The sequence below is a fragment of the Leucopleurus acutus genome (assembly GCF_964270905.1).
Source record: "Leucopleurus acutus genome assembly, chromosome: 3".
NCBI classification, from domain to species: Eukaryota; Metazoa; Chordata; class Mammalia; order Artiodactyla; family Delphinidae; genus Leucopleurus; species Leucopleurus acutus.
The window spans coordinates 111,078,647-111,098,811 of record NC_139145.1 but is presented as its reverse complement, the minus strand read 5'-3'; the positions used below and the strand labels follow the sequence as shown (position 1 = coordinate 111,098,811).

Sequence of the window (20,165 nt, the reverse complement as noted above, 5' to 3'; positions counted from 1 at the left end):
TCTGTGATGGGCTTCCCTGAACACCAGTACTGGCATCAGCAGTCTGATGTGAAAATCTCTGAAACTACAGTATTCTAAATTATGAGCCAAAAGAGACTTAAGCCTGTACTTAGCATATTGTTGTCACTCAATTACGTTAATAAATATATGACACTTAGCCTTTGTACTCATATCATTTTATTTGACAGATCAGCAGAGTAATGGAGGAATGAAACCAGTGCAGGATTTCACAACAATACGAATCACACAGGTATGAACATGTTAGGAAACTAGATTGTATCATAAAAAGAAGTAAACACATTTCAATCAGGTCAGAGCCACTGTGAAAATATAAGTAATAATTTTATTAATAACTAACATTCTTGCTTGAACTTTAGGTAAGGAAATGTATTATGGTAATCTTATAGTTGAGAAAACACTAAAGTTTCACTTGCTGTCATATACAGTATTTTCATTACAATATTCAGTTTTACTTTTGTTCCTTTCCAGATAGGATCACTATAGTAACAGTTTATCTTTGGTTACTGGTAAACTTGGGTTGTTGCTGCCTGTTCAATTTCTCTTTTATCTCTATTTACACTGGAGTAATTGGTATGGAATAGTTGCTCTAGATAAGTGGATCTTCTTTCGGATAGAGACCTGCCTTTATGATCTCCAGAGTGACATACTGAAGTGCATTGTCTTGGGCTTCCTGGAAATCTGCAAAGGTTTCATAAGATGTAGAATAAGGTTAGAATACCTTGCTAGTTTATGTGTATTAAATGACCTGGAACTACACTGTCCAAGACAGTAGACACTAGCCACATGCTGCTATTTAAATTTAAATTCAAATTGGATAATGTTAAGTAAAATTCAAAATTAAGCTCCTCAATTGTACTGGCTACATTTCCAGTGCATAATAACCAATATCACAGGAAGTTCTGTTGGACATTAATGGTCTGGAGAATTACGCTTGATTTTCAGAAACCTCTTGTTTTCTTTGTTTAACATATTAATGAATTTATTTAAAGTTCTGAATTATTTGGGTTCTTATGATATTATTTTTTGAAAAGATTACCGCCATTAGTTTCAAGGCATGGTGAACTTTAAAAAAAATTAATAGACTTATTTTTAGTAGTTTTAGGTTTATAGAAAAAACTGACCACAAGTACAGAATATTCCCATATACCTCTCCAGTCTGCAGCCCCCACCCCTGCTAATTTCCCCTGTATTTAAAATCTTTCATTAGTGTGATGCATTTGTTAAAACTGATAATCCACTACTGATACATTATTAACTAAAGTCCATAGTTTACATTAGCATTCATTCTTTGTGTTGCACATTTTATGGGTTTTAACAAATGTATAATGATATCTATCTACTATTACAGTATTATACAGACTAATAGTTTCATGGCCCTAAAAATCTGGTGCACTCCACCTATTTATTCCCTCTTCCTCCCCCAGCACGGTGACTGGTGACTTTTTAAAGTCATTATTGCTAATATTATTACTTTCAAAGTTGGTTTTTGGTTTGTTTGTTTTTATAATTTGGTCCTTTACATTTTTGGTGCTTTGTGGAACTGGGTTCATGTGCCTTTCAGGTATACTATCATTTTTAGGCTTGATAGGTCCACCCATCTTTTCCCCACAATAGCATGGACTCTGAAGCTAGCAGAGTTTCAACAGGTTTTGAATTGGCTCTTTTACTTCCAAGAAGCCTTTTGTACCATGGATACAAATTCGTATCTTAAATTTCATTTATTTGGTTAATTAGGCTCTCAATTACAATCTGAGCAGACAAAGATTTAGAAAAAGAACCTTGGAATGCATTCAGCCATCATAGCCCGGTTAATGTCTCTGTGGATGGAATTCCCTGCATTCTCTTTTGGGCCAAAAGAATAACAATTAAATTTAAGAATCAGACCTGGCTGGACCTTACAGATGAAGCCATTGGCCACAAGGCAACAGTGGACGCTGGCAACTCAAATTGCAGTGAAGGAAGTGCCATGTAACTTGACTGCTTTGCCGGAGCAAGCCCTTAGGGCGAGTGTAGCCTGTTAAATGGGTGGTCCAGTTTTCTGTCATTTCGGAAAGTAGAAGTAGGCTCCTTTGTACATGACCCTGACATACATTTCTGAGGAAACGTCTAATGTCTAAAATGAAAGAACAAGTCAGAAATTAATTTTTTTAATTTCTTATTTTTTTTCCCAATAATTTTCTTCTGAACACTTTAGCTAATTGTTATAATACTTTGTGGAAGTTCAGGATTCTGAAAATGAAGTTTCCCAAACTCGTTCTGAAAAAGAGAAAGGATTCCAGGCTCTATGTCAACTCCAAATGTGAGGTGTCAAACTACTTTTGTCCTAGCAGGAAGGAAATTGCATATCGATGAGCAGAGTCATACATATTCTAGTGGGTGAAACAAAGAAAGCTGACTCCATCTAGCCAGGGCAGATATTTGATTCTAGGAAGTGTTCTGAAGTTATGGAACATTGCCTGTTTGCAAATGTGCAAGGGTAACTTTGAATGGCCAAATTTCAGAGAATTCTTTAGGACATTTAAAAAATGATTAGAATAATTATTTTTGACTTGAGAGAAGCAGATTAAACAACTATCCCTATCGAAGAGGAAGTCAATTTCCAGTGCCTTTCTCTGCTTTTCAGCCATCCAAGCGGATATTTTTTGCTTGTATTTGTTTTGGTCCAGAGGGAGGAAGTCTGGCATGTCCCACTTGCTTTCTATAAAGCTCCTTGCTTTCAACATTTGTTGGCATAATGGAGGCTTTTGGAAGATTCTCTGCATTTGTTCTGGCCTGGTTTAGATGGGCAGAATGCTTTGTATAAACCATAACATGCTCTGTGTTTGTGTGTGTGTGTGTGTTTCTCTGTATTATTCTTATATACTTTGGTGGGAACACTTTTTTATTTCTGAACTTTACTTCTCATTTAAAAATTCTTGATGGGTAAAAAATGGATTATATTCATGTATGCTTACAAGTTACATTACAAGTTTTAGTAAGTATGTTGCTATTCACAATGACTGTCTCTTATCAGAGAGCTAGGGAATTGTAAGCAATATCCAGAGTCCTCCCGGATTTGTTTATTCTGTTACAGCATAACTATCAAAGAGACTCCAACATTGCTGAGAGCTCAGGACTGTTTCCTCAGCCTCTAATTAATTCCCTACAGTGCTCTTTATTTGTGGTCAGCTGCGGGGAGAGAGGCTGATTGCCTGGGGATAGTCTTGCCTGTCCATGGCTGACTGGCCCTCCTTGATTCCATTTATCCTGACGCCAGGGAATTTGTGGGGTAGATCAGGGCACCACAGCTTTTTGCTGGACTTTAGAAACCTTGATTATCACTGGGAACCTAGAGACAGAAAGAATGAAAACTTAGCTTCTAGGCCCAGTTCTGCCAGTGAGCTCTGTGACTTTATAAACAGGAGCCACTCTAGGATCATCACGTGTGAGATGGAGGTGGTGGCATCTATTACTAGCAGCTAACAGGACTGGAGCACTTGGAATTGGCCAGGCACTTTGTGAGGACTTCACATGTATGTTATCTGTTATTCCTCACAATGCTATTGCGAGTTAAGTCCCTGAGTCACAGGTACAGTTATCATCGGTGTTTCAGGTGAGGGTGAGCTTAGGAAACTTGTTAAGATCATACAGCCTGTATGGTAGTAGAGCTGGGGTCTAAAACATCTTTAACAATGCCATTTTCCCTCCTCTCTCTTGGCCCTATCTCATTGCAGTGTGAAAATCAAATGAGGAAATGTATGCTTGAGAACTTTGCCAAGTGCTACTCAAAGTATAAGATACTAATGACAACTAGAGTAAAATAGTGTCTAGTTACCTGGTAGAGAGGCCTAAGGAACCTTTGGTTTTCATAATACACAAGTTAATGATTTTTTTTTCTTTGTCACTGCCCAAGAATTCTAGTGGGTGAGTTCTGAGCGTGTATCATCCACATTTTAGAGTCCTGCTCAGGTGAGTGTGCAGGCATCCTGGAGAGCCCTCCCAAGGGCATGAGGGGGAGGCTTCCCAGGATGTGAGGCATTCAAGGACCAGCTGCTGAGACTGTCCCTGATTCCTGTGAATTGCATAGATTAGTGAGATGCCTTTGTTATGCTGGCAAGGAAATCTTATATTCAAGAACCAGAAAGGGAGTTGCGGAAAGAACAAACCCAAGCTAAGACATAACCATGTAAGGTCAAAAGCACAGATTTTAAAAAAATGACCATATTTTAGTGCTTGGAAACAAAATGTTCAGGGAAAGGCAAATTGTTGGCAGACAGATTTGCTACAGAAGTCTTTTTAAATAGTGAAAGCCTTACAAACAGAGCATAATCCCAGCATCTGTGTGTATTTTGAATTTAGGCAATTAAAGTCTCAAGAATTCAGAATCTGTTTTAAACATGGGAGGGTAGGGCGCTTGGAAGAGTAAATGAAGCTCTTTTTTGAGTGACTCCCTAGGTTGTATTTCCCCTTTATGGTGCAGCATGTGGTGCAGTGCTTGGCACATAAAAAAATCTCACGGAATGATTGCTGAATTTGCTTTGTTGAAATTGGGCCTCATGTTCTTTACTCCACAGCAGAGCATGTTAACAGCTTTCATTGAAACCAGGACTGCTGGAGAAAGCTCTTGGGACATCAGAAGCATGGAGGCCATTGAGCTGCTCCACCAGAGATTCGGGTGGGCGCAACGTGGCTTTGCTTGGAGCTTCAGTTCATTAGCTGGAGAGCCAATTTGTGGGTAACTAAGCTATTCTGATTCCTTGGAAGAACCAGAGAACTTCTGTTAGAGTAAGTGACCAGTCAAATTTATAAAGTACAATCCAAGAAATGCACTTCATTTCTTTAAAGTATTTTCAGTAATTTGTAACATTATCAGAATATTGTTAGAGAAAAATCCTCTTGAAAACTTGCTTTACCGAGTAAATTAGCTTATAAAGTGTTTGTAAATGAGTGCTTCTAAGGTACCTAAGCTTATGATGTTAGGAAATAAAGATATTTCTTTTAGCGATCTTATTAATATGGTTAATTTTGTAAATACTCCTTCCCTTTCTCCATAAGTAGTAGGAAGATAAATGAGCTCAGTCACTGACATTTCTGTTTCTTGATAAGTGGGACCAAATTGATGAAATTATATTTGTGTGATTTTTTTCATATTTGTAATTGGACATTTTATAACCACCTACTTTGGCTTTTTTGTTTTTATAATGTATATTGAGGTGTTATAACTTCAAGACATTATAATGTCACATATCAGCATCATCCTTTATATATTTAAATTTCTCACATTTTCCCATTTCAATTGTATTTAGCTTTTCATCATTCTTATTTTTCAACCTTTTTGAAATTTAAATGAAATATAATAAACTGCACATATTTCAGGTGTACAATTTGGTCAGTTTTGACATACATTTATACCTCTGAAACCATCATCACAAGCAAGACAGCAAACATTTTCATCACACTCAGAAGTTTCTTTGTGCCCCTTGGTAATCCATCCCTCTGCCATTCCCACCTTTCTAGGTAACCACTGTTCTGCTTCCTATTGTTATAGATTAGTTTGCATTTTCTAGAATTTTATATAACTATAATCATATAGTGTACGCTCTTTTTTAGTTTAGCTTCCTTCACTTAGTATAATGATTTTGATATTCTTCTACATTATTGCATGTGTCAAAGGAGTATTTCTTTTTACTGATGAATAGTAAGTATTCTTTTGTATGGATATATCACAACTTATTTATCTTGATGGAAATTTGATTTTCCTCCAGTTTTTAGATAACTTTCCAAATAAAGTTGCTGTAAATATTCATGTACACGTCTTTATAGGAACATATATTTTCATTTCTCTTAGGTGAATACCTAGGAGTGGAATGGCTAGATCATATGGTATGTGTATGTTTAGCTTATTAAGAAACTGCCAAATGGTTTTTTAAAGTGGTTGTAGCGTTTACCTTTCTACCAGCGCTGTATGAGAGTTCCAGCTACTTCACATCCTTACCAACATTAGGTATGATCAGTGTGGGACTACAGAGAAAATATTATTATGTTTCTGTATGGTTAGCAATTTCTAAACAAATTTTGCTCGGACCTGGGTTAAAAGATAAGTCTTGGAGTTAGTAAGGGATGTACCTCCTCACAGGAATGTGATTACATGTCAAGGAGTAATGAAACTCAGCACCATTGAGATATTCCAGGGCTTGGAAACCCAGAGAAGCTTCTTATCGTCTCCTTGGAGACTTTATTTACCTACATGGGTATTAGACATGCACCCATTTGTTTCCTTTATGGTGAGCTGTTTGCTCCCATCCAAAGGCTATTAAAATTCATACACTTTTATTTTTCCAAGGAAAATTTCTGACACTAAAGAAGCAGATGTCTTTCTCCTTCTCTCAGGAGTTGAAGGAAGAACGACTGTCTCCTGTATGAGCTCCCAGGTTCATAATTTTAGTGTTCCTTACCTGTGTTGTAAATCCCAGTATGTGTAGGATGGCATCTGGCTTTCAGCAGGGGAAGAATTTGGCTAAAAGGGGAACCAATGTGGTTATTGCTCTGGGTTAGTGATAATCTATCTCCCCTCCAGGAAATCTTGTGTTAATGTTCCAAATAATGTGAATAAATATAGATACTAAAAGCTTAAGGGTGTTGTTTTTTTTTTTTTTGAAAAAAGTTTTAACCATACTGATTACTGTACTATGGCATCATATTGTGGTTTCATTTTATATTTGCTTGACGACTAATGATATTGACATCTTTTTATGTACTTACTGGTTATTTGTATATCTTCCTTTGTGAAGTGCATGTCTTTTGAACACTTTAAAGTTGGGTTTTCTCCTTAGTATTGAGTTGTTAGTGCTATTTGCTGTATTTTGGATACAAATTCTTTGTGTATATGTGTTGTGAATATTTTCTCCCATTCTGTGACTTGCCTTTTTTGTTTTCTTAACAGTATCTTTTGAAGAGCAAAGGTTTTTAAAATTTGATAAAGTGCAATTTATCAGTTTTTTATTTTATAGTTCATACTTTTACATTTTTTCAAGAAGCTGTTTCTTACCCCAAGATTGCACAAATGTTATTTTATGTTTCTTCTATGTGTTTTATAGTTTTAGTTGTTACATTTAGACCTGTGATCCATCTGGAGGTAATTTTTGAGTATAGTGTGGAGTAAGGGTTATTCCTATTTTGATGGACTGTGTTTCTGTTTTCTAAGGTTGTCTCTGAAGTTTGGTGATGCTGAAAATCCCAGAGGTATTGATATAAGGTAGGTATGGATAGCACTTTGGAATGTCATAGGTTCAGCACTTCAGATTAGCTCCATATAATTTATTCATTCAACATGTAAGTATCAAGGGACTGCTGTGTGCCCAGTATTGTGACACATGAAATGCCACATTTATCTAATTACACTGAAAAGTCAGTGATGTTATGATGGGATCCTATAGTAATACTTTCTTTAGTTTCTACCAAAGCAACTATACTTTTTCCCTCTTCCTTTAGCGGCCTAGAAAATACATGAACCTGAGAATGTGATACCTCTTTCCTCTGAGCAAAGAATAAGATATGTTTAAAGCTCCAAAACTGAGGCTCTAGTTTGAAGTTATTTTCTGTATAGCTCCTTACAGCTGAGTCACACTTATCATTTAACTGTAACTAAAAATTCTCTGTTAGCTGAATTCCCCAGCAGACAATCAACATAGGCCTGCATTTTTCTGTTTATGTATGGAATAATGCATCTGCCAACATTGGCTTATCCAAGCAGTTAGGAACTGCTCCAGGGGTGGGGAGCAATTTGAAGGCATTAAAATTTTTTTTCTTATAAAAATATAATGTTTCCTTTCCTATAGGAGCAACCTTTTAGTGGAGATAAGCAGCCGTGTCTTTAACATTTCTTGAAAAACCAGAAGGATGTGCTAGGGCAGTCTTTCCTAAGCTGTGTTCTATGGAACACTTTTGCTCTGTGTAAGTGTTTATAATATTTCCAGAAAAGGGGTCCTGTGGTCAAACGTGTTTGAGAAAGACTGCACAGCGTGTCCTCTTGGAGATTCACGGTATAAATCTGTATGTTGAAGTTTCTGTGAAGATGCGCTCTTAAGGAAGATTGCTGCACTTGGTGACTTTGATTAACCTAGCATTTCCTGTCTTTTCTTGTTGTTGTTGATGGTTGTTCAGCAGTTAGTTGTGATTTTGGTGTTTTCATAAGAGGAAATGAGCTCAAGTCCTTCTACTCTGCCGTCTTGTCTCCAGTCCCCCTTTCTTTCTTTTTTTTGCCTCTAACCTAGCATTTCCTATGTTTAACCTTGGAAAGCTCTTTCCTCAACATGTGCCTACATATCATGGGATACGAGTGTTTCACTGGTCATAATTTAGAACATGCATGCCATCATCTTTCAGAGACACTTTATAGAATCTCACAAGGTGACCAGACACATATACATATCTGTTTGATATAGGAATGGGGAATATTTTTGATTCAAATAGCACCTTTTAAAAATTTTTCCCTAGAGGAAAGTAGCTTTTTGATTATTATTTTTTCTGATGATAAAGCTGTGTGGCTGACATTGTCAGTGTACCTTGTCTATATCCTCTTGGGCATTTCCATTTGAGAGCACTATAGTCCACCAGCTCAACTTTTTAAAAAAAAATGATTTATTTATTTATTTAAAGATTTATTTATCATTTATTTATTTATTTTATTTATTTTTGGCTGTGTCAGGTCTTAGTTGCAGCATGTGGGATCTTGCATTGCGGTGTGTGGGCTTCTCTCTAGTTGTGGAATGCAGGTTTTCTCTCTTTAGTTGTGGAGCACAGGTTCCAGGGTTCATGGGCTCTGTAGTTTGTGGTACGCGGGCTGTAGTTGAGGCGTGTGAGTTCAGTAGTTGTGGCGCACAGGCTTAGTTGCTCCATGACTTGTGGGATCTTAGTTCCCTGACCAGGGATCAAACCTGCATCCCCTGCATTGGAAGGTGGATTGTTTACCACTGGACCCCCAGGGAAGTCCCCACCAGCTCAAGTTTCAACTTCCAGCCTTTCTTTGCCTAAAAGCTTTCTCTGGCCAAAGGGGCCCACTGCCTCCCATCTGTACCCCAGCAATGACTGAACGAAGTCTGTAAATATCCTAGCTCCCTTACCCTCGGGTGAGATAACTCAGAGGTGTGTGTTCTACGCTGTCTCCCAGGATTCCCTGTGGGCATTAAGCCCCTGTCGCTCATGGTGGAAGCTTGCTTACCTTTGTCCTTTGGGGCTGCCTTCCATTCCTCTGTCATTTCTCTTCTCTCTCTTCTACATACTTTGTTTGTTTTTATTTGCAATACTTCATTTAAAAATTTTTTTAATTGAAGTATACTTCAACTATAGTTCATTTACAATGCTGTATAAGTTTTGTACAGCAAAGTGATTCAGTTATACACACACACATATGTGTATGTATATATATATATTCTTTTTCATATTCTTTTCCATTGTGGTTTATTTCAGGATACTGAATATAGTTCCCTGTACTATACAGTAGGATCTTGTTGTTTATTTATTATATATGTAGTAGTTTGTATCTGCTAATCCCAAACTCCTAATTTATCCCTCCCCACCCCTTCCCCTTTGGTAACCATAAGTTTGTTTTTTATGTCTGTTAAGTCTGTTTCTGTTTTGTATCAGTTTTTAGATTCCACATATAAATGAGCATTTGTAGAGACGTGGATGGACCTAGAGACTGTCATACAGAGTAAAGTAAGTCAGAAAGAGAAAAACAAATATCGTATATTAACACATATATGTGGAATCTAGAAAAATGGTACAGATGAACCAGTTTGCAAGGCAGAAATAGAGACACAGATGTAGAGAACAAATGTATGGACACCAAGGGGGAAAGAGGAGGGGTGGGATGAACTGGGAGATTGGGATTGACATATATACACCAATATGTATAAAATAGATAATTAATGAGAACCTGCTGTATAACACAGGGAATTCTACCTCACTTTGCTGTACAGTAGAAACTAACACAACATTGTAAAACAACTGTATCCCATTTAAAAAAAAAACAATAGAATACTACTCAGCCATAAAAAAGAATGAAATAATGTCATTTGCAGCAACATGGATGGACCGAGAGATTATCATACTAAGTGAAGTAAGTCAGAAAGAGAAAGACAAATGTCATATGATATTCTACATTTTTTGGATGACTAAATTCCCCAATAAATTTGGGATCACCTCCACAAAATACTTGTATTCACATCCTTGTCTCAGGGTCTACTTCTGTAGGAGCCCAAGCTAAGACAAGGTTATATATATATCTGTTGAAAACTGAAAGATTGGAAAATACTGAGCTATAAAAAGAAAATGAAAATCATTCATAATCCAACCACCATTGGTCATCACAATTAACATTTGTTTTTTCTATTTTTACTTTTTTTTATTGTGGTAAAAGTTACATAACATAAAAGTTACAATTTTAAAGTGTTCACTTCTGTGGCACTTAGTACATTCACAATATTGTACAACCATCACCTCTGTGTAGTTCCAGAGCATTTTATCACTCCAAAAGGAAACTCCCTACCCCTTAGCAGTCACTCCCCATTCCCCCTCCTAGCCCCTGGCAACCACCAGTCTGCTTTCTATCTCTGGATTTGCCTGTTCTGGACATTTCATACAATGGGATCATACAACATATGACCTTTTATTTCTGACTTTTCCAACATATCCTTTTAAAAGAGCAACTTGGAAGGGCAGGAACAGAAGTAGGCACTGAGCTGTTCCATCCACTTCCCTCCCTCCCTCTCCTTGTTTAACAACAGGCACCCTGTGTGGTTGCCAGGGGCTCTCCTGGGCTGCTGGAGCACCCTTTGCCTGCATGTCCACCAGAGGGCCAGACATCCCCCAGGGCAGCCCTAACCAACAGGCGTTTCCAGATATCCCAGCAGGACAGAGCCAAAGTCGCCCTCCAGGGACCCTGCTGGATGCACGCCCTTACTTGTTCTCCCCTCCCTCCGCCTGTTTCACATCTTTCCTCTCCTGTCCTCCTGGGATTTTCTTAAAAAATCACTTGCCCACAAATCCTTGCTCAGGCTCTGCTCCAGGAACCAGCACAGGTTTGAGAGGCCAGGGCAGAGGGTGTCATGTCCCCCAGGCCCATGGGCGTGCCATTCCTGCCCTCAAGTGGGCCAAGAGACACAGAACCAAAGACCCTGTGGGCTGGACAGCTGTTTGGCAAAACGACCCGGTGTTTTCACCAGGAAGGATTTTTTCGAGCAGTTCCGTTGGTGCATTAATGTTCCCACCGCACTGAGGCTGTGTCGGAACAGCCTCAATCTCAGGCCATTATCTGAAATAGGGCTGCAAACAATGTGGCGGGCTCCACCCCAGCCCTGAGCACAACAGAAGTCACTTCCAGGGAATCCAGAGCCAGCCTGCCTTTTCTGGGAATGGCTTGTCTCTCCCATTGCCCTCTGGAACAGCTGACTCCAGAGTCCAGATCTGAGATGTCCACCACCTCCATCCTTCTGGCCTTCAGCGTTCTCGGTGGTTTGTTGCAGTGGGCGGGGATGGCCAGACTCAATTGCATCTCTCAAAAAACCTTTCTGTATCTGAGTCAGGAGCCCAGGGTGAGCAGGGACTGTCCCAGATAACAACGAATGTTTTATAACACCAGGCCAGCACAGAGCATTCTATTTAAACAAGCACAACCTATTTTACAGATGAGGAAAGCAAGACCCAGTTGGGTTGTTTAACAACACTTACCATACCACTAATAAGAGCTGTATTTCTGAGAACTCTTTTGGCTGCATAAAGTCAAAAGGTAACTGATTAATAGGATTGAAAGTGTTAGCTTCAGACACTTAACTTACCTCACCAGGGCAGCATCTTTCTCCATCTCTTGGCTCTGCTGTCCTTGTGTCAGTTTCATTCTCAGGCTGGAAAGATGGTGGCCAGCTGACAGTTATCCACTTAAGCAACATAAAAGAACTCTGTTGTAGCACAGCTTACATCTTATTGACCCAGCCTGGGGCATATGCCTCTCTCTAAACCGATCACAGTGATTAAAGGGCCACAATACACTGGTTGGCAGGGTCCGGGAGACCACTGAGAGGGGAGAGGGTCAGCCCTATACACACCAAGATGCTGTTCCCAGAAGGAGCAGGAACATAACCTACAGGTGGGCAGAACCAGGATCAAAACCCAAGCTTTCACCCTGAGCTATACTGATCTCAGCTGCTTTCTTTTTCTTTTTTCCATTTAAAAAAATTGAAATATAGTTGATTTACAATGTTGTTAGTTTCAGGTGTATAACAAAGTGGGTAATCATATTAACATTTTGATCTCTGTCTTTCCAGAATTTTTTTCTATGCAGTCACACATTTTTAATGAAAAAAGTGATCATGACATATGCATGTTATAACTTTTTTATTGCTAGAGAATATTCCATTCCAAAATGGCTAAGAGTAAGGGCTCTGGTCTCAGATGGGATTCTAAGCCCAGCTCCAGTGCTTACTCTCTGAGTAAACTTGCACAAGTTAGTTACTTAACCCTTTTGTGTCTTAGATTCCTCATCTGCAAAATGAGGATAATAATATTCTCTATCTCATGGTGTTGTAGTGAAGATTAAATAAAATATACATAAAGAATTTAGAGAGATGCTTGACACATAGTAAGAGCTATTTTATTTTTGACCATTATTTATTTAGCTACTTCTATATTATTGTCCATTTAGTTTTTCTCAATTTTTTTGCAATAATAAAATTATTTTAATTTTAAAAAAGAAAAAATACCCAAGCTTTTTGTGTTTTTCCTTTTGTAGGAATTTGTATTGCTCACTTTGGGGCGGTCTCCTGTTACTTGCTTTCATTCCCACCCATCAGGAGGCTCTTGTTCAGAACTAGAAAGTAAAAGCCTCTCTCTGAGCCAGTTCTACTACCTGACAAAAGAGGGCGCACTTGTACTGTTCGTCAACAGTGTCCTGCATCAGCAAATGTAAAAGTGCTTTGGGGGTAATACTGTTTTATAATCATTGTCAGATTCACCCTTACCAGTTACAACAAATTGTCCATCCAGAGCTGGTTTAGTTTGCACTGAGTCGAGGTTATTTTCAATAATTCAATTCCAGCAACTTTTAATGCAACTGGCATGTTTGCTCCATCAAGTTACTCCTACCACTGCCAACGCGTCAGCAGCCTGCAGCGGTATGATGCCCTTTTGTTGCCCAGCGACACCAATGATATGTCAAGCCTGTGGGAGGTCACTTTTGTTGATTTCCAGGTAATAAACTAAAGCATATGCTCAATGCACCTATGTGTTTGGTGCCAAAGAAATTCTGTTTGTTTGAAAACATAGATGTTTAAGGAAAAGAGAAGAGTAGATACCTTTAAAATTATATTGGTATGAATTATGTTCTTTATCTTCTAGGGTATGAAATAGGATAGGATCAAGTATTTCCTCTTCCTGCACAGTGATCCCCCTGCCCCCCCAGAAGGACTTTCTTTTATATAAAGGTTTATCCAGTCACTCATAATTATCAGTGAGGAATGCCAGCAATGTAAGCCAGAGTGAAGCTGTGGCATGAGCCCAGTGACTGACACTTCCTGGAGCAAGAGGCCCTTCTGGGGAGAGGAATTGTCGGACAATTATTTTATTTCCTTCAGGGAGAGGAGCAGTGATCCTATCAGGGCAGATAAGAAGTACATCTGAAGTGTGAGTGACAGGTTTGGCATTTAGCATAGGAATGGAACTGTCAGCCAGGGAGTCAAAAATATCCTAAAGATCCTCTTGAAAGTATTTGGGGAAAGGCATAGAGGCATAAGAAGTTCCTTTTCACCAACAGAATCTCGGGCTGAGAGACATCTGTCAACTTCCTCTGACCTGTTTACCTGTGAAAAAAGCTTAACTTGTTCTTCCAACTCCCTGAAATAGGCAGGGTTTTACATGTCCCTTTTATGGGTTCTTCCCAATCTTTTCCACATATAAATATATATTTATTCCCCTTCCCCCCAGGTTGGAGAAGTGTGGTGAGGTAGTTTGGGGTAGGGAAGGAGTTTGCATTTTGGAGTTCGAAAGACATGGTTTTGAATTACTTCTCAGCCACTTGGGCAAGTTACTCCGCCCTCTCGATTTCTGACCTATCTTTATGGATGTAAAGAATTCATGGCCTAATATATATGTGGCAACACCCAGGACCGTGTTAGGCATGGATTAACAATAACTAATACTTACGAGTCCTCTTTGTGTGTTGGCACTGTTGTAGTTATTTTACATATTTTGTCTTCAAAACTTATCATAATGCTGCAAGATAGCTGTTATTATCCCTCTTTTACAAATGAGATGACTGAAACTCTGATGATTACATAATTGTTCAAAGTGATATAATTGGTAACTGGTAGAGGCAGAATTTGAATTGTGGACTGGCTCCAAAGACAATTTATAATACATGTAATATATATATCTATTTATATAATATTTATAAAGTATATATTGTATCTATTTCTCTCACACTTTTAAAAGAGAAGTAGGTGGAAAGGGAAATGAGGAGGTAATAATGAAAACAAGGAATAATCCACACATAATCTTGCCTAACAGATGAATTGACTGATTTATATCTCTACCTTGTTCCAGAAATGACTTACAATGACTTATAGAAATACTTCAAGAAAAATAACTTTGAAAAATGGGCAAACCACTTCACACCCATTAAGTTGATTATTATAAAAAAAAAAAAATCCCCCAAACTGAAAATAACAGCTATTGCAAGGATGTGGAGAAATTAGAACCCTTGTACATTGCTGGTGGAAATGTAAAATGGTGCAGCCACTATGGAAAACCGTATGGTGGTTCCTCAAAAAATTAAACATAGAATTACCATGTGATTCAATAATTCCACTTCCGATTATATACCTAAAAGAATTGAAAACAGACATGCACAGATATTTGTGCATCCATGTTCATAGCAGCGTTATTGACAGCAGCCAAAAGATGGACATAACCCAAATGTCTATCAGTGGATGACTGAAAAACAAAATCTATCATATACATACAATGAAATATTATTTAGCCTTAGAAAGGAAGGAAATTCAGATAAATGCAACAGCATGAATGAACCTTGAGGGTATTATGCTAAGTGAAATAAACCAGACACAAAAGGACAAATATTTGTATGATTCTACATATGAGGTACTAGAGTAGTCACATTTGAAGACAGAAAGTAGAATGGCAGTTGCTAGGGGCTGGGGGAAGAGGGGACTGGAGAGTTAGTGTTTAATTGGTACAGACTGTCAGTTTTGCAAGATGAAAAGAGCTTTGGAGATGGATGGTGGTGATGGTTGCACAATGATGTGAATGTACTTGATGCCCCTGAACCGGACACCTAAAAATGGTTAAGATGGTAGATTTTATGTGTATTTTACAATAAAAAGTATAAACCAAAAAATGGGAAGACATGGGATTAAGGAAAACAAAAGGAGGAAAAGATCAGCTAAACCACTAGTGAAGTTGGTACACAAAACCATGAGACCATCTGTCTGCCCTGACTGGAAGCAGCACAGTAATTTCGCTCTGAAGCTCTTGAGCAGCCAGCATAAGAAAGAATCACTCTTTACGTGTTCATGGGGTTCATAAGACTACTGAGAATGTGCTTGTGAGGAGCACATTCATCCCTGGTGTTGTGCAATGCGTGACAGCATCCTCAGCAGCAGCCTCATGGGGGACAGAGCACTGGGTGTCAGAGGTGGACCTTGTAAAACACTCTTCATGTGGACAGATACAGAATCAAGCCCAGTCCAGGGAAGAGGTAGTGCTGGTGGTGATGGAGGTTAAGGTATGCATACAAAAGGCTGCGTTCCACATCTACAGCTTTGCTGATCTACCTGGTTTATTCTAGGAATAAAGTATAGAGTGATGTCACATGCATGGCAAACTCAGGTGCCTCAGGTGAAAGCTCACATGTCTCAGGTGGGCCAACTGGGGACTTTGGCAAAATGTAGCCGGCATCACAAGAGGTATATTTTATAAAACTTCAGCTAATTTTTGCTTTATAGGAATGCAGGCCCAATCTTGCTGGATCTTCTGACTTTTCAATTAAAGATAGAAATGTAGATTCCTGGGGGAGGTTTTCAGGATGTTCAGAACTCTGGGCCAAACAAAACTTACCTGTGGGCTGGATACAGAGTGTTTACAATCTCTAGTCCAGAACATGGATAGACAACGTGTCCCTCAGGCATCCTCCACAGATATTGTTCTCAGTCAAGTCTTAAGAGGTAAGTGGCAGTCAGCGTGAGGACATTCTCTTTGGCTGGAGTTGTAGCATCAGATGAGGCCATCTTTTGTCATTGAGGAGCTTGACTCTTCAGGCTAGTGCCTGAAGAGAAGGCCACTTTGCCTCTTCATAGAGTGGGCAGGCCAAGTATCCTAAAAGCCAGGCCAAGAGTCTCCTTCAGCAGTTGTTTTGGTTCAGTCTAAGCACAGGTAGTTGGGCAAGCAAGGCCCCTAATGTCTACGGTATGATGGGTGGCTACAATCATTTTAGCATGGAAACATGGTAAAGTGCCCACCTAAGTCTTAAAAATGAATCCTCAGTAAAGCATTCATGGATAATTCAATTTTCTGATGTACCCTTTTAAAACCAACTAGGTGACTGAATGAGTTGTAGGGTTATATTCTAAAAGCTAGCTGAATGTGGAAGCTGCCTTCTACAAATGATTGTTCTCATTTAGAATCATTACTCTGTAGACTCTGTGCTCCCTGTTTCTTTATTGTGATAGTATTTAGATAATGGGGCCAGTTGTCGATTTGAACCTCTCCTAGTTCCAAGTAATTAAATCACTTCATTGCACATATGAGAAAGCTTTGCTTTGAATTCTCTGAGCAGACTGCAAGTAGTATACAGGTCTTCCAAAAACAGTACCAAGTCTGCATGGTACATCTGATAAAGAAGGAGAGTTAGTGATGGGGGGAAAAAGAGACACAATATACCAGGAGTTATGGAGTTGTAAACTGAGAAGTGCCTCTGAAACCAGACTGCTAAGGTTTGAATTACAGCTTCATTGTACTTAATACTGTGTGACTCTGGGCAAGTTACTTAACTTTTCAGTGCCTGTTTCCTCATCCATAAATTAGGATAAAATAGTAACTTATTCATAGGCTCTTGTAAGTATTAAATGAGTTAAGGCAGTGTCTGGTATGTAAAAAAAAAATCTTCAATAAGTGTTAGCTTTTATTATCTATATTTTACGTCACTGGGAATCATATATTCCCTTAAAAGACTCTTCCTATCTACTTCCTGTCAACAGAACCAAAGGCAGAGAAAGTGAGAATTACTATTCTTTGCGAAATTTATATTAACACATAAAATTTTGAGTAGGCTTTGAATTTTAGAGACAATAGACGTGGTTTTAGGTGAACTAAGGATCAGATAAAAGAGGTTTTATTTCAGAGCCTTGAATTTCTCTGGCCACTTAATTATGACAACCATATATCCCAGAGTTTCTGGGTCAGTCTTGATTTAAAATTAAGTTTCACTGTCCCCACGAGCACACTCACATTTGTTAGATAATGTGTTTAAATTATTCAGCAAGTATGGCCCCAGTATTTAAATTTGACTGATTAGGGCTCTAGAACCCCTAGCCCAACTGTGAAGCAGATTTTCAGAGGAAAGAGTATGTCACTTCAGCTCTTTTCTCTTGACAGATCCAAGGCTTTACCATTAAGGGGGGGACAGTTTTCCAAGGCCCGAGACTGCACCTCTTCCTTCTCACCAGCCATTCCAATCAGCCTGGCAATGTCCCTCATCCTGCCCTGCACATGCTCATCTACCTGTGCTATCTGGACTGGCACTATGATTTCATCGCCTCTCTGGCTCACTTCTGCCAGTTGAAAGCTCGAGATGCATCAGAAGAGAAGGAGCTGCTGAGGAGCCAGGGAGTCGAATGCTATGAACTGAGAAGCCAACAGATCTGCAAAATTTATGTTTAACAGCACAGGTCCCTCTTCTTCAGGAAGTCCACGATAGGCTCTGAAAGGAGGTGTTCCTGTTGTGTGCTGTTTGACTTGTGATATAAGATTTTCACCAAAAGGCTTGATTTTCTTTTTTTAAAGGAAATACATGCAAAGGATACATTTTGGAACATCCACTGGCCTTTTTAGATAGACTTGGAGCAATGATAAAGGTATCTCAGGAATCCCACGGAGATAAATATGATTGCTGCCCCAAGGTGTCTTGAAAGTAAGAGAATATTTCAAGTTAGGGATCCCCCCCCAAAAAAGAATGATGCAATATAAAGAAGGGAAAACACACTTGGCCTTCCTTGCCTTTGTCAGTTTGGATGTGATAAATATAGAAATGATAAATATAAGATTATCTGGAAGTTCAGAATTTAAAGTATTTTGTAACATAGTTTGCATTTTTCAGAAGTTATATCCCAATTTTGTTTTAAAAAATAGTCTTTTTTTTCTCTGTCACAGAACTGTTTAGGGAAGACTCCTGTCAATATGGTGGAACACTTTATTCAAGGGCATTCTTGTCTTTTTCTTTGCTATTCAGAGGCAGCCCAGTTCAGTTTCTGAAGGAGCAATAATAGTCTTGGCAGTATCTTACCTTTCTTATTTCATTGTGGTGCCAAGACTTGCCTCGTGTGTCTGATTTAGACTTCCATCAGCTCTCCTAGGTACCACTTAAACAGCTAAGCTAAATAAAAACAATTTGCTTACTATGCAAATACATCTCCAAGTCCCCTTCCAGTGAGATAGCATTCCCTAAAGAAATTCTGGAACCACCACTCATCTTCTTATCACCATTTTCTTCCACATGGATTTCCCCATAATCCTTTTCAGTTCTTGGCAGATACTGAAGAAAGGCTCACTCTGCATCCTCACCAAAGCTTCTCTAGTATGACTTCTGTGTTAAAGAGATCTTATGTGTAAAAACTACATTGCATTTCCCTAACTAGGGTTTCACACATGAGCTAGGTTCTACTAAGATACCCTGCACAAAACCTCGAAAGCAGTTGAGAACAATGCAAGATAGGGGGTCATGCACAGAGAAATTGGATCCTCTGGGCAGCTGTGGTGATGGGTCTGTAGTCTGGTCTCATCTTTGATGCCAAGTGTGACTGATCATGACTCTGGGATTTCTGATAAAACAGTCTCATGTAGGACATTTCTTTTGGCTGCAGTATTCTTGGCTGTGAATGTAGATTCTCAGAATTCTGTAAGCTCCTATTAGTCTGTAGTGAATTCCTTTTTGTTTTTTTTAATTGAAGTGTATTTGATTTACATCCTTTCTGTTTTAATACCTGGAGCAGATTCTATAGCCTGCAACTAAGAATCTTAATTTATGTACTTATTTGTACCAAAGATGGTTGCAGGGAGCACACCCTCAAGAAAATGGGAATCTAGGATTGATTATCTGACTCTGTTTAGCTTAAAATTATAGGGGACTTTGTTAGCATTAGAGGATGGAAATGTAGTAGCCCATGCCATTCCATAAAGAAATATTCATTGTGGTTGCTTTGAGTGTCCACTGGTGGTATAAATGGTTGCTGTGAGAGGCTGTAAGTACATGAAGGGTCAACATAATTTACTGTTCAAGCTGGGACACTTGAAAGTAAAAGTGAATGTCATTGACCATTCTAAGATAACAGACATAAATGGGATGGCTCCAGGCAAACTGGGGTATATAGTCACCTTAGGTATGGTGGTAATCCTGTAAGGTAGGCTAGCTCTTTCTAGCTGTGCTGGAGGGTTTACAGAAAGAAAATGATAGCTCAGGATTTTAAATTCACAGCTCAAGGCATGGTTAAAAAAAATCCAGGGAGTTTCTATAACTGATCTGCAAGGATCTCTTACCTCTTGTCAAAGGGCTGACATAGTTGAAAATCAGACACAGGTCTGATCCTGCAAATTGGTAAACTGCATTGCATGTGGAATTCACAGCCTTGCCAGGTCTCTTACATATACATGAGAACACTTGTTTCAAAATAGAAGGAGACTGAAATAGGAATGGTAACTGTTGGGAGAGTTTAGACGACTTAAGGTATATTGAATCCCAAACTCCATTAAGTTTTTCTTGCTAGCAGAAGCATCCTCTCTGAGATAAAATGATTCTTGCCTTGCTTGAAGGTCCTGTGATGACCTCATCAGAGACAGTTACCTTGCCCATTTTCCTCAATGCCTCTAGACAATTAGTATCATAT

The 20,165-nt window shown here is 38.8% G+C and overlaps 1 protein-coding gene across 1 annotated transcript in view; it reads left to right on the top strand.

Moving 5' to 3' along the window:
- The window catches only part of LOC309959914 (V-type proton ATPase subunit S1-like protein), a gene marked incomplete at both ends in the record, with an annotated part of 38,610 nt that extends 20,664 nt beyond the window's left edge, over nucleotides 1–17,946 (top strand). The window contains 7 exon segments of the mRNA XM_082836471.1: nucleotides 1,779–1,989; nucleotides 7,205–7,255; nucleotides 13,005–13,059; nucleotides 13,063–13,245; nucleotides 17,662–17,682; nucleotides 17,684–17,762; nucleotides 17,765–17,946. Of these exon segments, the coding sequence (XP_082692597.1) occupies nucleotides 1,779–1,989; nucleotides 7,205–7,255; nucleotides 13,005–13,059; nucleotides 13,063–13,245; nucleotides 17,662–17,682; nucleotides 17,684–17,762; nucleotides 17,765–17,946 (782 nt within the window).
- Nucleotides 17,947–20,165: the final 2,219 nt, after the last annotated feature.